This window comes from Falco naumanni, chromosome 11 (genome assembly GCF_017639655.2).
Source record: "Falco naumanni isolate bFalNau1 chromosome 11, bFalNau1.pat, whole genome shotgun sequence".
NCBI lineage: Eukaryota > Metazoa > Chordata > Aves > Falconiformes > Falconidae > Falco > Falco naumanni.
In genome coordinates, this window is record NC_054064.1 from 14985731 (window position 1) to 15001981 (window position 16251).

Below are 16251 nucleotides of genomic sequence, written 5' to 3' on the forward strand. Positions count from 1 at the left end.
CACTCCCGATTTGACAGGATACATAGTGGTATTATTTTATAATATTAAGTCTACAATTAAAAAAAGGATGAACTTTGAAGAACTAACCTTTTCTGATTGACAGTAATAAATAGCTCTGTGGTGTTGTCTGTTAATTAACATGGTCTCTTTTACTTATTTTCCTAGTGTCTGTCTGTAGCTGTAGCCACCTCTTGCTCTCTAAGGCATGGAATTTTAAGTGAAATATACTTGTCCTATATCCTGCTCTATCCTCTTTCTTTTACTATGACAGTTCTCTAAATAACAGACATAATAGACTTAGTCATGGTAAAATACATATTCTGCCTGCTTATTAAGTTCTGAATACCATTTGTTAATACACTTTCCTCCAAAAGAGGCTCCTCTTGCAAATATGTAGATGGGAATTTACCTTGGGAGTGGCCTTGTCACCAACAGCAAATTGGGCTGCTGAGACTGATCTGTTCTAGACTAGTCCCATGGCAGTGCTCAGAGCTGCCATTCCCCTTCTGCACCTGTGCTTTTTCCACTGCTCCATGTACAATTTCTGTGCAGGATTAATTGTGTTAAAAATAAATTAGAAAAGTTTAGAGAGATTTTTAGAATAAGATGACTATTAAGTAAATACTAAATGCAATGCCATGTGCATAGGGGGGGAAGGTGATAGCATTTGCTATATAGTAAGCATTTTACAAATGGAGAATGTGTGTATTGGAGTGTGGTTTCCTACTTTGTTTTTATGTCTAAATTAGAAGCATCATTTCCTTGAGTGATACTTATGTTTCTTTACAATTGCATGTGAAAATCTGCTGCTCCTATAGCAGGATACTCAAGTTAGAGTGCAATGATTAAATGGCTAGCTTAGCACCTCCTGACTGAAAATATCATGGGCTCATTGAGAATATAGCTTGATATTGTTTATGGCATTATTTTTAAAGTTGCAATAATTAATCAACAGTTAGTTGTATTTAAACCTGTGATAAAGTGCAGTCTCATACAAGGAACACACAGAGTTCAGTTTTACTTAATTTCTTGTATAATTGAATCGTCAAATACAAGCTGTAGATGACAAACACATAATGTTGTCATTCTCTCCATGTAACATTTTTCAAATCATTTGTAGAAAGCCACTGTAGATTAAACTTTTTCTCCCAGTGGAAGATCTAGGGATTAATGTAATAACAATGTTCTTTCTACCTCATGTTCAGCTGCCATAGAGAATAGCCTCTGAGAACCATGTCATAGCCAGAACAGTGTCAGTGCCTTGTAGAAAACTGATTGAGGGGACTAACTTTTAGGAACTATTACACAAAACTATCAACAAGTGGTCATCTTTTGAAAAATACCAAGTATTATTCTTTATGATCTGTTAAAAGGTGGGTGTTTTTAACTGGGAGGGCAATGAATCCGATAAGAGAGAAACTTATTTTGAATAAAAATATCTCAATGCTAATTTCAACCTGACTGAACCCACAATCCTACAAATGTGTTGTCATTTGAATTCTTTCCAGATAGAAAGGTGCAGCTGCTTAGAGTACTGACTATGAAATTATGTATATGAGCATATCTTAAAAATGGGAATAAAACTGTCTTTCAGCGAAGCAGAATAATTTGATAGTGACACTCCATGCTTGGAAACTGTAAGATGCAATTTTACACTGCTTTGAGTACAAGTACCTTGTGAGCTGTCAAGCAGAAATGGTTTCTCTACTTGAAAATGGGGTTTTCCTTTCATCTTTCAGGGATGTGTGCCTGTCACTCTCCATTGCCATCAATACGTGGAACTGTGATTGTACTTGGGGCAGGAGACACTGCTTTTGACTGTGCAACATCTGCTTTACGCTGTGGAGCTCGTCGTGTGTTTGTGGTCTTCAGGAAGGGATTCACTAATATCAGGGCTGTCCCAGAAGAGGTAAAATTGAATAATGGCAATTTTGAGAAGGAATTTTGTTTATCTCTACAGGGCCTGAAAGTGTGCTATAGGTACTTGAAAGATATCTACTAAAGGTTTTGTTTATAAAAATGCTCTTAATATGTATAAATGTTTATTAAAGGCCTGAGGCTGGCTTTATATAGTCTCTATAAATATTTTTTTTCTGTTATACCTATTTCCTGTAAGGTCAGAGAGATACATTTGCATACAGGGTGCAGAATTTCTTGTACGTTAGAAAATACGGTAGAATTTTTAATCTTGGAAGCATCCCACAGATCAAACAGCCATTTGAGTATTGTAGGTGACTCTTCAGGTCATGGTTAGATCCTAGAATGATACACCTTCTGGCTGCTGTCTAATGAATCTCAGTGATTCTGACGTTGCCTTGGGAGCCTATAAAATCTTGTAAGAAAATTACTTACAGTGATTTTGGCTTTGAATCACTGCCAATGGCAGTAAAGCAATGTCATTCATCACAGAATTTCAGAGTTCAATTTGATTTTTGGTTTGGCTTTGCACTTTGGCATTTATCAGGACATCTGTGCATGTTGAAACTGACTGTTCTTCCTCAATGTGTCTGTACTACAGGAGGGTTTTTTCAGATTAGATTTTCTTATTTTGATGGTCTTTTCCCATTGCCATTTATTTGGTACATGCTTTACACTTCTGCATGCTTGAGGATATCACAACATCTAATGTATCTTTATCATGACATTTGTGGTAGTTCGATCATCTGTTTCAAGAAGGTGAGCATCTTAGATATCTTACAGAAGGGGAATGGAGGTGCAAAAAAAATAATAGAGGGTCTCTTGATGCATAATTTACTTCTGTTACATTTCATTTAAGAATTCTAGACACAATTAAATTACAGAAGCCATTGCACAGACTGACTCACGTGCTATCCAGCTTCTTACTGATCAAGAATCAGCTGTCACTTTGAACCAATATCTTGGTTAGCAGCCTGGGTAAATTCCTAAAAGTTGTCAAAGTTTGTATTCATCCAGTCATGCAGTGGCCTTGAAAAAAAGTGAAATAAAAGTAGCTGCAGCTAGTAACAACTATGCTTGAATGATGTCAGGTTGGATATTACATGTTCAAAAAAGTTGTTGTGTAAATATAGACAACCCAATCCTGAAGACTTTGCTACAACAAAATGCTGTTTGACTTCAACAGTTTTACCACAGCAGAGATTCGGATCTTCAGTCTGGATCGTCACTCAGAAGACTGCTGTTTGCACATGATAGCCAGCATTTAATAACATCCTAAAATCATAGTAAACAGAAATCAGGGCATGTACTTAATTAATACTAAGCCTCTTCTTAAAAGACACAGACAGTTACATAAGGTAGCTCTTTTGCCCTCAAAGGAGTTGCACATATTCAAAATAACAGGGAATAATAAGAATATATTGGAGAAATATTTGCATTGCAGATTTACTTAGTGCCACTGTCTAGAACTGCTTGGTTTAATAGAGTGGGAGGCTCTGAATGTGGTATTATGTTGACTGTCTGTATACCGTACATAGGTGACTTCTACCACAGAAGAATCCATTGTGGCATCTTGAGTCAAAACTTGTTTTGTGGGTTTTTTTTATAAAAACACAGTATTAAAGTTACATATTGCTTCTACTGTACAGATGGAACTTGCAAAAGAGGAGAAGTGTGAATTTCTGCCTTTCCTCTCCCCTTGGAAAGTTGTACTTAGAGGTGGACAAATTGTTGCTATAGAGTTTGTTCGAACTGAACAAGACAGTGATGGAAACTGGAAAGAAGATGAGGATCAGGTTGTCCGTCTGAAAGCTGATGTGGTGATCAGTGCCTTTGGCTCCATGTTAAACGACAGTAAAGGTAACCCTGATTAATGTATTCTGTAAATGCTGTTATTTTAGCTGCGGCCATTTCCTGTTCTTTGACAGTTTTGTGAAATGAGTCATCTGGAGGTTACACAGGTTGTGACTGCTGGTCCCCTTCACAAGAGTTTCTTTGTCCTTTAGGTATACCTCTTGGAACAAAACTTGAGGGTCTGCTAAACAAGCAGTTTTCTGTGCATCACTGTATAGAGCAGGAGCTCAGATTAGATGTACAGTTGTCAGCATGTATCTTGCTTTCCTCTCAATGCAAATGGGATCTCAAAGAATACTCGAGGGGATTTCTTCTGGTCTCAGTAATTAACTTTAGAGAAACTCATTATGCTACAACTTTAAACTGAACCGATCTGATCTCTGAAACCTTTCTTTTGCGTATTAAATTAAGCAAGAATTAGGACAGGTTCATTATTCTGGTTCAGCTGGTCTGGGTATCACTTGTTCCTTGTGCATATGCAAGAAAACTGTGGCTCCTCCTCATATATACAATATTTGTTAAATTCAGCTGTGCTTGTCTCAGCTTGTCTCATTATTTAGTTGTACTTTACAAGCTTTGGCCTTAAAGATTACCAATTAAGCAGTCCCATGTTGAAGATGTAGAAATAGGCACATAGATGGCATTTTCAAGATTGAATGAATTGTCTGAATAGCAGAAAGAGAGCTGAAGAATATGAGTACAACTAAGAACACGGAAATTGAGCAGAGCTGACTGTTCTTTGACACGAGGTAAGATTTAAAGAGTTCAGGTACATACATCAAATATGCCTCGAAAGTAAAAAACACTGATTCAGCAGAAAACAGATGGGTAAAATGAGTAGATCTTCAGCCTGGAGATGCTCCTCAAGGTTAGCAGGTTCTTGAAAGCCTTAGTGATCAATGTACATCTCCAGGGCACAGTCACACCAGCCAGTTAACCCATGAGGTGTTGTCATGGTCCTTTGGGTATGAATGCTCTGACAGAGGACTTGGCAAGTGTCTCAGAGCGCGCATCACCAGAAAATTTGGTAATCACATTCTGGTTCTGTCAGTGCAAAGGGAATTTCAAAATTTCGTAGAATAATGTGCTTTTGTGAATCTTTCCAATCAAGGAAGATCATAAATCTAAAATAATCTAAGCAGAGTCTGAACCAGAATGAGCTACTCAGTGCTTCCTGTTTACCAGTTCAATTTTATATAAAGTTCACCATCATACCACCATGAGAAGAGACTAAACTCCTACAGTAAAATAGAAGGATCAGTCTGGTTCCTTGACGAACACGTAAAGTTAATTCCAGGAGCATTCCTATCTTGTGTGTGTTACTATTGCTTTGGGACAGGTTAATGCGGCCTAGGCTGTTACCTAGACAGCAACTGCACCCAGTTACCTGCAGTGCTAATTACTCAGGGCTGACTCCTACCCTGCTTGGAGATGTATCGCTGTATAAACATGACACCTGTGTTGGTCATGTTTTAGGGTTCAGTCTAACCTCCAGGAAGGAGTTTTAATTTTTTATTAAGAGATTAATGATCTGCTCCATTGGTGGAGTTGACTGAGAATTTTGGAAAGTTTTGTTGTTGTTTTTAAAATCCCGTTTCGATTTTTTGAAAGGTTTTTTAGAGCTTCATGTGGTAAATCAAGCGTTAGCCTATGCAGTCAGTATGTTTTGTTGTGATTCATAGACCCTATGATAAAGAATGATGCTGTTTTCTCCCACATGAAAAACTGCTTCAGCTGAAAGGTTGAACTTACTGTGTTGCTTAGCCATAATACTGCACCAATCTTGTATCTCCTAGTACACATTCACTGTCTAAATTAATTGCTGTAAGGTTTTTAAGTAGGAGCATAAAATGGGAGGGGAACAAAGTCATGCCATGAGCTGATCACGAAAGAAGAGAGTCATTTACCTTTGGGGTGTGCAATACATATCAGTTTCACACTGTATTTTTTGTGAAACTGCTATTAGAATAGCAGGCAAATTATAAGGAAAAATGCAAGGCATTTGTTTTGCATGTGAAAATGAAAAGAAACTAAGACTTGAGGGAATAAAGTGTTTATTTTGAGTATACCATTTCAGCTGCTTTTAAATCTTTATTTTTTGACTAAGTTGTCTTAATGAAAGTCAAAATTGCTTTTCACCATTGAGCTGGTTTACAACCAAATCTCCAGGCTACCTCAGCATACATAATAAAAGAAAATTAGAAAAAAAAAAAACCAAAAACAAACAACCAAAGCCAACACCAAAAGCATCTTCTATTCTTAGTGTTTCTTTTTAAAAAAGAAAGTGCAATTTGTTGTATGCAAGAGATGGGGATACTCACATATTCTCCATCAAAAGATGGATATGAAAATATTGGAGGTCCTAAAAACTGGACAATGCCAGGGACAAATAGATCTGACTTGGACCTTGATCTAACTTTGGAGGAGGGGATGGACTAGATGACCTCCAGAGGGCCCTTCTAGTCTGAATTATTCTATGACTGGATTATTCAGATGCAGGCTGTGTTAATTGTTGCTCATAGAAAAGGCTTTATCAATTGACCTAATTCCTAAGGGACCTTGGGGAACTGCAAATGCAGTATTGGTATGGGCTAAGCTAGCAGGATATGTCCTATTTGTTATTAATATTGTTAAATGCTGGTGCTGCTGATACAAGAAAAAGAAAATACTACGAAAACCAGAGGGATTAAAATCAGACTTGGCCCCAGTTCAGGGAAGTGTTCAGGGCACCTTGATGCTCATGTTTTAAAGTTTTGTTTAACAAGACATAAGCATGTGACTGACTGCTGTCTGAGTAGAAACAACTCATAGGTTAGAAAGCTTTTTCTGCTCCATTGTCTTCAACAGGTTATTTCATATTTTTGCACAGTAACTATTAAATTTACAACTGAGATTGTGTGCTCACAATAGGGTTTTAGTATTTTTGTTTTGTTTAAATAAAATGCTGATTGTGTTTTTAAGCAACAGTTCTAGTAGGTATTCATCCTCCCATTGGGAATCATATAAATGCATCATTAATTTAAAAAAAATGGACTCCAAAGTCCATTTTATGCTCGGGAAGTTGCTAACAGACAAAACAGGAGAGATGCCTTCTAGACTATTTTAAGAACATTACCACTTTACTGAAACCAGTAAAAAAAAAACCCAACAAATTGTTCAAAGCAAACTACTGCAGATGGAGTAAGAAAAATGTTTTGCTTCTTGTTGAAAGAAAAAAAAAAAAGATTTTGCAACCACAAGCTGCTTTTTATTTTACTGCATAGCTTACCAAAGCTTTCGAGCTATCATAACTGACCCACATAAACAAAGAGCTGTGAAAATAATTTTTTACCTTTCCTCATGTTCCTGCTTTCTGCTTCATTTGTTATTTTGGAGGCATACAATGTATTAGGGAATTACTGAAATATCTTCTGTCACCATTCCAAATTGCAGCTACTCAATATATACAAATGCAATTCTGTGTACTCCCTGGCACTGCATAGAGCCTCAATATCCTACTTAACAGCAGTCCATTTGGTTTTAAAGTCTAAACTTCCAATAGCCATTTCCTTATCTATTTTGTCCTGATAAGCAAAAGGGAACAATATTTTTGGACTGCAAAATTTTGCACTGGAACACAAATGTCCTTGTTCTGATTTATTTTCTTGAATTTCTGAGGAGAACCTGGACTTTCTGCGGAGAACCATGGAGGAAATTATGGAGAACAGTACACTTGTTCAAAAGGCACTACAAAATGCAGTGCCGGACAGGGGACTGAGGCAGGATAGGGAACTGGCAACATAAGTTTAGTTCAACACTGTTTAGCAGGCAGCAGTAAAAAGGAAGTATTCCCATTTATGAGAACACGGAATCTTGGCGTGATAATGTCTATTTTATTTTCCTGGAGAGGCAAAAGGAGAATGCAAAAATACCCAAGCAAACTCCAAATACTGCCTTTGCAAAAAAAAACCCCAGAAATAGTAGGCTATTTGTGAGCAAAAATAAATTTTATTAAATTTTTGGTAGCAGCTAGCTATTGCATGGTAACTGAAGGGCAAAATTTTATTTCACATTTCTGGGAATCAGTCACAACTTTTAGGTATGTTGCTTTTACTTCTAGTATGACTGTCATCTTGCTTAGAAACTGTGGCAGCAAACCCCAGAAGGCTTACTGGAGTGTAACTACTGCCCCCCAGTATAGTTTGACACACAGCAAAGATAAATTTACCCAAGTAGTTTACAAGTTAATTTGTTAACCCACTCATATTTAATATTTATTTCTGTAGATTGAGGAGCATTTGCTAGGGAAAAATGTTGCAGAGCTCGTAAACGAAAAAGATTTTAGTTTACCTTTGTACAAATACAGAAGTTCAAATGCTCCAGAAGCCAGTGAACCTGCATGAGTGTTGAGTTTCTTCATACAGCCTGCTCAGACAACTAGGGAACTTCAGCCTCCAAGGATCGGAGCCTTGACTATCTGATGAAAGACTAGGAGGGAGGAAGAGAGGTGGCTGTGATGCCCCAGCTGGGAATGCCCACGGGGGTGACCTGGTGTCTCCCTGGTAGCACAGCATCTGCCTCACACCCACAGAATAGACTTTTAGTCACCAGATTTCTTGAAAAATTGCTATATAAAACTGAAATTTATATAGATTCAAAAGTTTCCTACTGAAATAGGTAGGAGTTCTCCTGCTGAGTCATTTGGAATAGGATTTTACTCCACAAATAGGTTTACTGAATGAGTTTGAGTGCAGCCGTTCCACACTCTGAAATGATTACCAATTCCTGGTATCCAAAAATGGCTTCATGATGACTTCTAAAGCCCTGTTAACTTAGAGCAGGAATTCTGCTCTTTTTTCACCTGACAGGCATCAGTACACATTTGCTTGCTGGTGTCAGGCAGAAAATAGTCAGTACAAGCCCGCAGCGGGAGCCTCTCCTGGCACACCTGGACCCAGCTTTATCCAGTCAAACCACTTTTTACTCCTCATTCAGTACACTAGTGGGGCAGAGGCTGTGGGAAGCATGAGTGTGCCTGCCTTTGTTTGCTGGGCGTATAGATTGGGCAGCGGCAGCAGTTAATCAGTCTGTTGGTGCATGTGACAGCTGTACTTTTTTACATTTGAGATTAAGAAAGTTACAGTATATTTGTATTTTTCTGAAGTAATGCTACTGTTCACTGTAAAGGAATTCTGTAAGATGGATATCAAAAATAACATTAATGAGCTACTAAAGCTAAAATTACAGGAACTTATGAAATTGGTTAAACATAAAAACCATTAAACTGTTTATTGAAGCTTCACAGATATACTGCAGCTAATGAGCATTTCTGCTATTTAAATAAGCCCAAATTGAACACACATTACATGGATACATAATTAGTCATGGCAGTCAAACACACAGACTCACTTTTAAAGCTTTATTTGAGGAATCTTTTCCATTTGATTTGGTTTGTTAATTAAAATATTTTTTCTGTATTCACTTATATTTTAATATTGTTTCTGCAAGTGCTATAATTTGCTGCTGCTTTTCCATTTGTGTTTGTTCGCTTTGTGAATATAGCAAATTTGGAATATACATTCAGAACTGTCCTTTTGTTCGGTGTTATTTGTGTTAGCATCACTTGATAGCAGCAGAATAATTCAATTGTATGTTGTCTTTCATCCAGAAGGATCTTTTCAAATTATGTATAATATCTCACCAGGATATGGAGGAGAAGGCAGTACAGCCACAGGACTGTACTTTGAATTTTCAAGAGAAAAGCTGTATTACTTTTAAACTTTAAAGGGTGTGAGGGAACAGGGCTTTAAAAGACGCTCTTTTCTTTACCTTTGCCCAAATCATACATCAAGAAAAACATTAGGGATCTAGTTTGCTTATTGGTCAGTGTCAAACAGCAATTCGCATAGTTGGCGTCACCTCCTTTCTAGCTCAGGTTTGGCTCTTAAGACTCTCCCTCTCGCTCCTTGCAGAGGCAGAGAAGGGACTTCCCTTGGTGAAAGCCAGTTCTCCCTTTCTTTCTGCAGGTGGTCTAGGAGTTGATCCCTTCAGCCTCACAGTTGCCCCAGGTACCAGATCCAAACTGTGAGGTTGTCAGGAACTCTTCTGTAAGGTGCTTTCAAATCATGCCCTTATTTTTACTTAAAATCTTTACTTAAAAATTTTTACTTATTTTTATTCTAAATCTTGGCAATTATAAAAAAGACAGAAAGAAATGGCTGCTGGATGCCGTGTCAACCTTGCCACCAGGGAAATGTTCTTTCCCAATTTTGAAAATACTGATCAGGCAGACGAATCCCCAGGCCCTGGGGGAGATGTTTCAGGTGAAGGTATGTTGGGCATTCTTTGCACTCAAAAAGCTTTTGGTATAATTATGTCCAGACAGCTATTTTAGCACAAAACAATCCAAAGATAGATTTGAGAAATGTAATAGATACAGGATAACAGAGGTAATACTCTATTTTCCCACAAGATGAAAGAAGTAGCCAGAACTTCCAGTTTTACATCATTTCTTCTGAAAAACTACATCTCCGATAGCGTGTTGCCCTCTAACACCTTTACTGTGGTTCAGTCCTGTCTCAGAGAAATAAAAGGGGTTTGTTAAATCCCCAGTCCCAGATCCTGCAGCACCGTTTTCCTCTGGGTTTTTTCCAAACGTGTTTTTACAAGCCTCTATGTATTTAGCTTGCAAGAACTGTCTGGACCACATGCTGAGATGGTACCACTGCATGCAATAAGTTATCCTATATATGACAAATATAAGATGATCAAAAGCTTTCTTGAAGTACAGACAGTCTGAGACACAAAGAGAAAGTTAATATATTGATTTATAAATATTACTGAAGTATTCTTAATAAATTTTCTATCAGCCATTATCAGCACTTTTAAAGAAGAAAAAAAACCCACAACAAACCCAAAAAACCAAAACCAACCCAAACAAACAAACCAAAACCCTCATTTTCCAGACTGAAAAATGTCTCAGTCTGAAGGTTGTTTGGTGTGCTTTTTCTTTAATTTAAATATTTTTAAAGAAAACCATTTCATAAGTTTTTGATTCTGTTACTACACAAATATTTTTGCCACAAGTCTATGTGTGGGGTGGGAGGAATTGTGCAAGCAATAGGTCTTGAAGATAGATGAAATACTTTTGGTATGAAAACCTGCTACAGTCTTCTAGCTTAAAACTGTCTTCTGTGATTCTGGCTTCTGAACCAGTTGCAAAAAAATACTTGGGATTTGAGTCCTCTGTGTACATGTTTGTGTATGCCAGGGGTGAGGAGGAGAGCGTAGGTGGGACAAGTAGACGACGATGTTTGTGCCTTGCTTCCTCTTTTATTATTTTGCCCCTGATTATACAGAGCCCCCACTTTGAAATACACTTCTACTACATGATTTGGAGGTGAAGGGAGATAGAGAAGAAATTCCATCATGATGATGTGCAGGAAAGATGCATTTGAATGTATACTCGGGCGTGCACTGGGGCAATACCACGACTTTGCCCTTGTATTGGAGAAATATTCTTGTCTTAAACTGGCAGGTTTCTCTTTTACATATATGACAGCATGGCTACATCAGTTTAATTGACCTTGGCAATCTGCATCTGCTAGTGGTATGTCCCTGAGGGACGTTGCAGTTTTAAGCTGCATTTTATTGCAGAATCTTCAGTTCCCGTAGAGAAAGCCATATAAAAACTCCCTCATTTTGATATATGCCATCAACATTTGCTGAAAATATTTTTGAAAACATGATTCTCTTCATGAAGCTACTTTGAAGTGTCTTTGCAATTACAATTGAGTAATTTAAAAATGCATAATAAAACCCATTTTAATATAGAGCAAGATTTTTTTTCTGAGCATTTACATGTATTTAATGCTATTTGTATAATGCTATGCAGTATAAAAAAATTATTTTCACATCTACATTATTTTTAAGGACAATAATAGTTAATGTGCAGAATGCCTATATGTGTTGTTTATTAGCATGAAAAAGAAGAAAAAAGATATCTTAATTCATGCCCTAAAAAAATACAGAAATTGCAGTGAAAAAGATAAAAAATATATTGCCTTCATGTAAGCATTTAATTTTGATTCTGGATTTATGGTTTTATTCTTAATATATGTAACAGTTTTCAAAGTGTGTCTTACTTTCAGGATGTTCTGAGTTTAAACATTAAATGGGGATGGTTTTGACTTTATTGGAATATATCTTTTCCAAAATTAAACTTCTTTAATACCAACACACTTTGTTAAAGCCAAAGCTTTGATAGCATAACATTTTCTGGTGGGAAAATGTTCCATCTGAAAATTTTCTGTCAGGTTTAATAATGACCTGTCAAAAAATAACAGAGTATAATTTCTGTTGTGAGGGTCAATAAATGTGGGAAGTAAATTCTGGAGATCTAAATTAATTTCTAGAAATTGTATCAGAAACATTCTTTTTTGGGGTTTAAATGTCAAAAATAGTGCTGCGTATTAAGTTGCACAAGAGTGTATATGGTAGGTTATTCAGGAGAAAAGCATGTCGATATGGTAAGTGCAGGACAAAGCTATGGGTGGAGAGAAAGGGAGAAAATTTATTTTTCCTTTGTTAATGTTGTTCATTAATAGGATTTTCAGAGATGCAGGATTTTTCCCTTGGGAGATGAGTGATGCCAGTGAGAATGGCACTGTGAATCCCAGCTTCTGGGATATGCACTGTGTACTCAGGGAGTGACCGGAAGAACATTAGCACCAATTATTTGTTGAGCTTGCGTCAAGTCACTTCTTGTGACACTTGTGTACTTTTATTTTGTACGCGAGTCTGGCTTTGCAGGCACACAGGAACTCATTACTTTTCTGATACTACCAAACTGCTGTTCCGTATGATGTGTCGTTGGTTTTCTGTCTGAGTCCTGTTAGTAATTGCATACCTCCGCTAGCTCAACAAAACCATTTCTGTACATAAAAGGACTTCTCATTTCTATTTCAATTTACATTTAAGTAAGTGAAAGAATTTGGAACTGCTCTGCTAATTGTTATCAGTGTGTATTTGACAGATTTTAGCAACAGTTTTTTCTTTCTTCTATTAACATATTTGTTGTTCACTTTAATTACAGTCAGAGAGGCCATGGCACCTATCAAGTTTAACAGATGGGGTCTTCCTGAAGTAGATCCAGAAACTATGCAAACAAGTGAACCCTGGGTTTTTGCAGGGGGTGACATTGGTGGTCTTGCTAACACTACAGTGGAATCAGTAAATGATGGAAAACAAGCTTCCTGGTACATGCACAGATACATACAGGTGATTTTTTTAAAAAATATTTTCCTCTTTCCCATCTCTATCTGCTTTTAGAAACTTTAAGAAATAATTTCATTGTGGTTTAGATTAAATACACAAATTTTGAGAAACTAATACCCAGATTATCTGGTGATTTGAACATTACAGATTCATTCAAATTGGATCACAAACTTAAGTTTGCGTAGTTCAGCCCAGTCTAAGCAACATTTTCTTGGCCCCAAGTCTAAATTCCACTCAAGGGTGGCAAGCTTCTCTGTGCAATACACAGTGCAAGTAGAAGTCCTAATTGGGTAATTGGGGGAAAGAAGCGAGCCCATCAGTACTAAAAAGTAAAATCTCCAAATGGTGTATAAAGTAAAAATTAAATATTGCCAATATTGTTACCTGAGGAAGACATTTACAGAGGACTTGGTTTATCTACTCTGGAGCCAAAGTTTGCTCTGATGAGGCTGATAAACTGGACAAAAGACCTGCCAAAAGTAAACACTGAATGCACAGAGGAAAATAACGCAAAAGAGAATTTACCTGAGAAATATGAGTTAAGGGGTGCAGACTTGAGAGACCTGGTAACTGCATGTTCCCTTTTTGGTGCTCCTTGCGTGTTGCTGACTTGGCACCTCTGCCCTAATTTTTCTAGTAAAAGAGCAAGCACAAAGTCTATAGGAGCGGCAGAGGAACCTTCAGAGACAGGAGAGACAGCTTGTGTGCAGAGAGCCAGCTGACAAAGAGTGTGTTCATAGTGCAAGGAACTTTTTAGAAACACGATACATGATTCATTCTCCCACAAAAAGAGATTTGAACAACTGAAGTTGGGACTGTAACAGCTCGATGTCTTTCTCCCCCATCCATCTGCTCAAAGCCTCTCTGATTGCATGTTTGTGCAATTTCATGCTGTTGGGGTCTGATTTCGCTTCCTAAAAATACTTCAACTGAAAGCTTGTTGTTAGTATCTGTGCATATTTTTTCTCACTTGTTCTAAAGCACTGTTTGTGTCCTGCCTTCTTAGACCCTATGAAAATGCTGAGTGTGAAACATCTTTAATCCCTGACCTGCTTGGGTTAATTTTTCAGTGCACAGTGAATTTGGAGGAGAAAAGGGTATCTCCTCCTTTTTGTCTCCTTCCTCTTTAACCTCTAGAAATACATACATCACTTAAAAATCCTACTTTATCTTGTTGCTTCTTCCTCAAGGCTTGCTCCCCACCCCCCACCCCGAATGCATTTAATACTTTGGAAAAAATCTGAATAGTCATGGCTTGAGAATTAGAATTTTAAATCAAACAGGCTTGTGATATTAGAGCATTTCCGTTACCCTTTGCAGGTTTCAAGGCAGCTTATTCAACCTTACAGTCACACCAGGAAGCTAATGGGAAAGCCTTACAGCAATCTTCACAGGAAAGTTTCCAAATGTCAAGTGTCACCTTTCCAGCTGTTAGATGAATGGGTTGCCCAGGGGCATTTATTTGGATGTGCAGCCCTTTTAAAATCTGGTTGCTGTGGTGCAGAGTGCTGCAGTTTGGCAATTTGCTTCACCAGTGTTTGGACCTGGTAGAAATTTTAGTGACTGGAGGAGAGTTTCTTTTTAAAGAAGTTGTTTAGAGAAAGATTGTATTACCCTAATGTTTATAGAGGTAGGTATGTGCGAGTGTGCACGCCTTTCTGCACGTGTGTGTGTGCGTTCAGTTCACAGTCCTATATTCTGGAAACTTCCAACATCAAATGAAAAAACATGCTTACACACTACCTTATTTTTTCTCTACTGTAAGGTTCTAAGGCAACCAGCCTTCCTGTGGTCCGAGTGTCTGACTTGAGTATATGTTAAATTTTAAATAAATCTATTGATACCATCTATCCGTTTGAATTTTGGTTACAGGAATAGGTAGCCATTTCCAAAATCACCAACTATCTCAGCACCATGATCTATAAATAATGCAGTCAGCCTTTAGCAAAATAAAACTGTTCCATAGGAGTTCTCAGCCAATCCAAGACCATGTCAAAGACTGAAACTCAAAAACACCATCCCGACTATTTGCAGAATGCACTGTTTGAACGGCACGCTGCTTGTATCCCAACCTACTCCAGGCAAAAGGCTAAGCAAACAGATGGGCCTGATATGTGCCCTGAAACTAAAGTCATTGCAAGCTCTGGCACATGGTCAAGTGAAGCATGAGATCCAGACTCCAGGACTCTCCAGCAGAAATGCCTTATGTTCAAAACTGGGAGTTATTTACAGAAGCTTCTTGGCTGCTCTTATGCTGGAAGCTTTCCATCATTAGTTGCCGAAGTAGCTCTTGCCTCTTAACATATTCCTCCCACTATATGAAGCATAGGTTCATCTCAGAAATTGTTGCCTGCAGCTCTCTCAGGTTAGTTTCTATAAACATGACCAGTCAAAGCCTAGCTAAGGGTAGCTGTAGTAAAACCTGTTAGAAAATACAGTCAGTCTTCCTAGAACTATTCTTTGCACGTCAGTAGAGATTCAAACAGAACCAGCCCAATTCATGCAACTATGTGCTATTCACAACATTTCAGAATTGAACCTTTTTTGTTATTCCATGAATGATGTACAAATTTCTGTAATGTAATCTGGGTGATCTGTTTAGTCTGGGGATTGTAACGGCCCTCGCTTTTGTCCCAACAGTGACTTCATGATCTTGTGCAGAAGCAATATAGGCTGCTGTTCTCTTGTATGCCTCAGTTACCATTCATTTCTTTTTGATCAGTGAATGGGATTTAGTAATGTAATAGTTACATTCAGGGTAATTCACAGTTATTGCAGAACTAACTTCTAGTTTTCTATACCTGCCTTGAGAGCAAAGAGAGTTCTTGCATCATGATTCTTTCAGTATTTTCTTCCTGGACCACTGCACCAGCCTTAACACTTCGCTTCTGCTCTATTTATATACTTACCTGTGGACCATTTTCCCATACATGGCGATCAAGCTGCCATCTTCTTTTTCTCACTAAAATGCCTCTTACAAAGTTACTTTTCCTCTCTGATTCACAATAAGTTTTCTTTTATTTAAATCTTTGTTCTTTACTGTAAACTCCCCAGTGTTCTTTTCTTTTATATTTTGACTAGACTGAAATGTGCATGATACATTTTAAAAATAGAGGGCTCGATCCCAACTGATATAAATTGCACTTCACTAAGACATGGTTCAGTATGAATTTTGAACACATCGCTGTGTTATGTTGAACCAGTATTGTATATTTCCTATTTTTA

At 37.6% G+C, this 16251-nt stretch overlaps 1 protein-coding gene across 1 annotated transcript in view; it reads left to right on the forward strand.

Moving 5' to 3' along the window:
- Window positions 1-16251, forward strand: part of DPYD (dihydropyrimidine dehydrogenase) — a 367931-nt gene that overhangs the window by 167310 nt on the left and 184370 nt on the right. The window contains exons 10-12 of the mRNA XM_040610420.1: window positions 1740-1909; window positions 3567-3777; window positions 12845-13029. Of these exons, the coding sequence (XP_040466354.1) occupies window positions 1740-1909; window positions 3567-3777; window positions 12845-13029 (566 nt within the window). The remainder of the gene's footprint in view (window positions 1-1739; window positions 1910-3566; window positions 3778-12844; window positions 13030-16251) is intronic.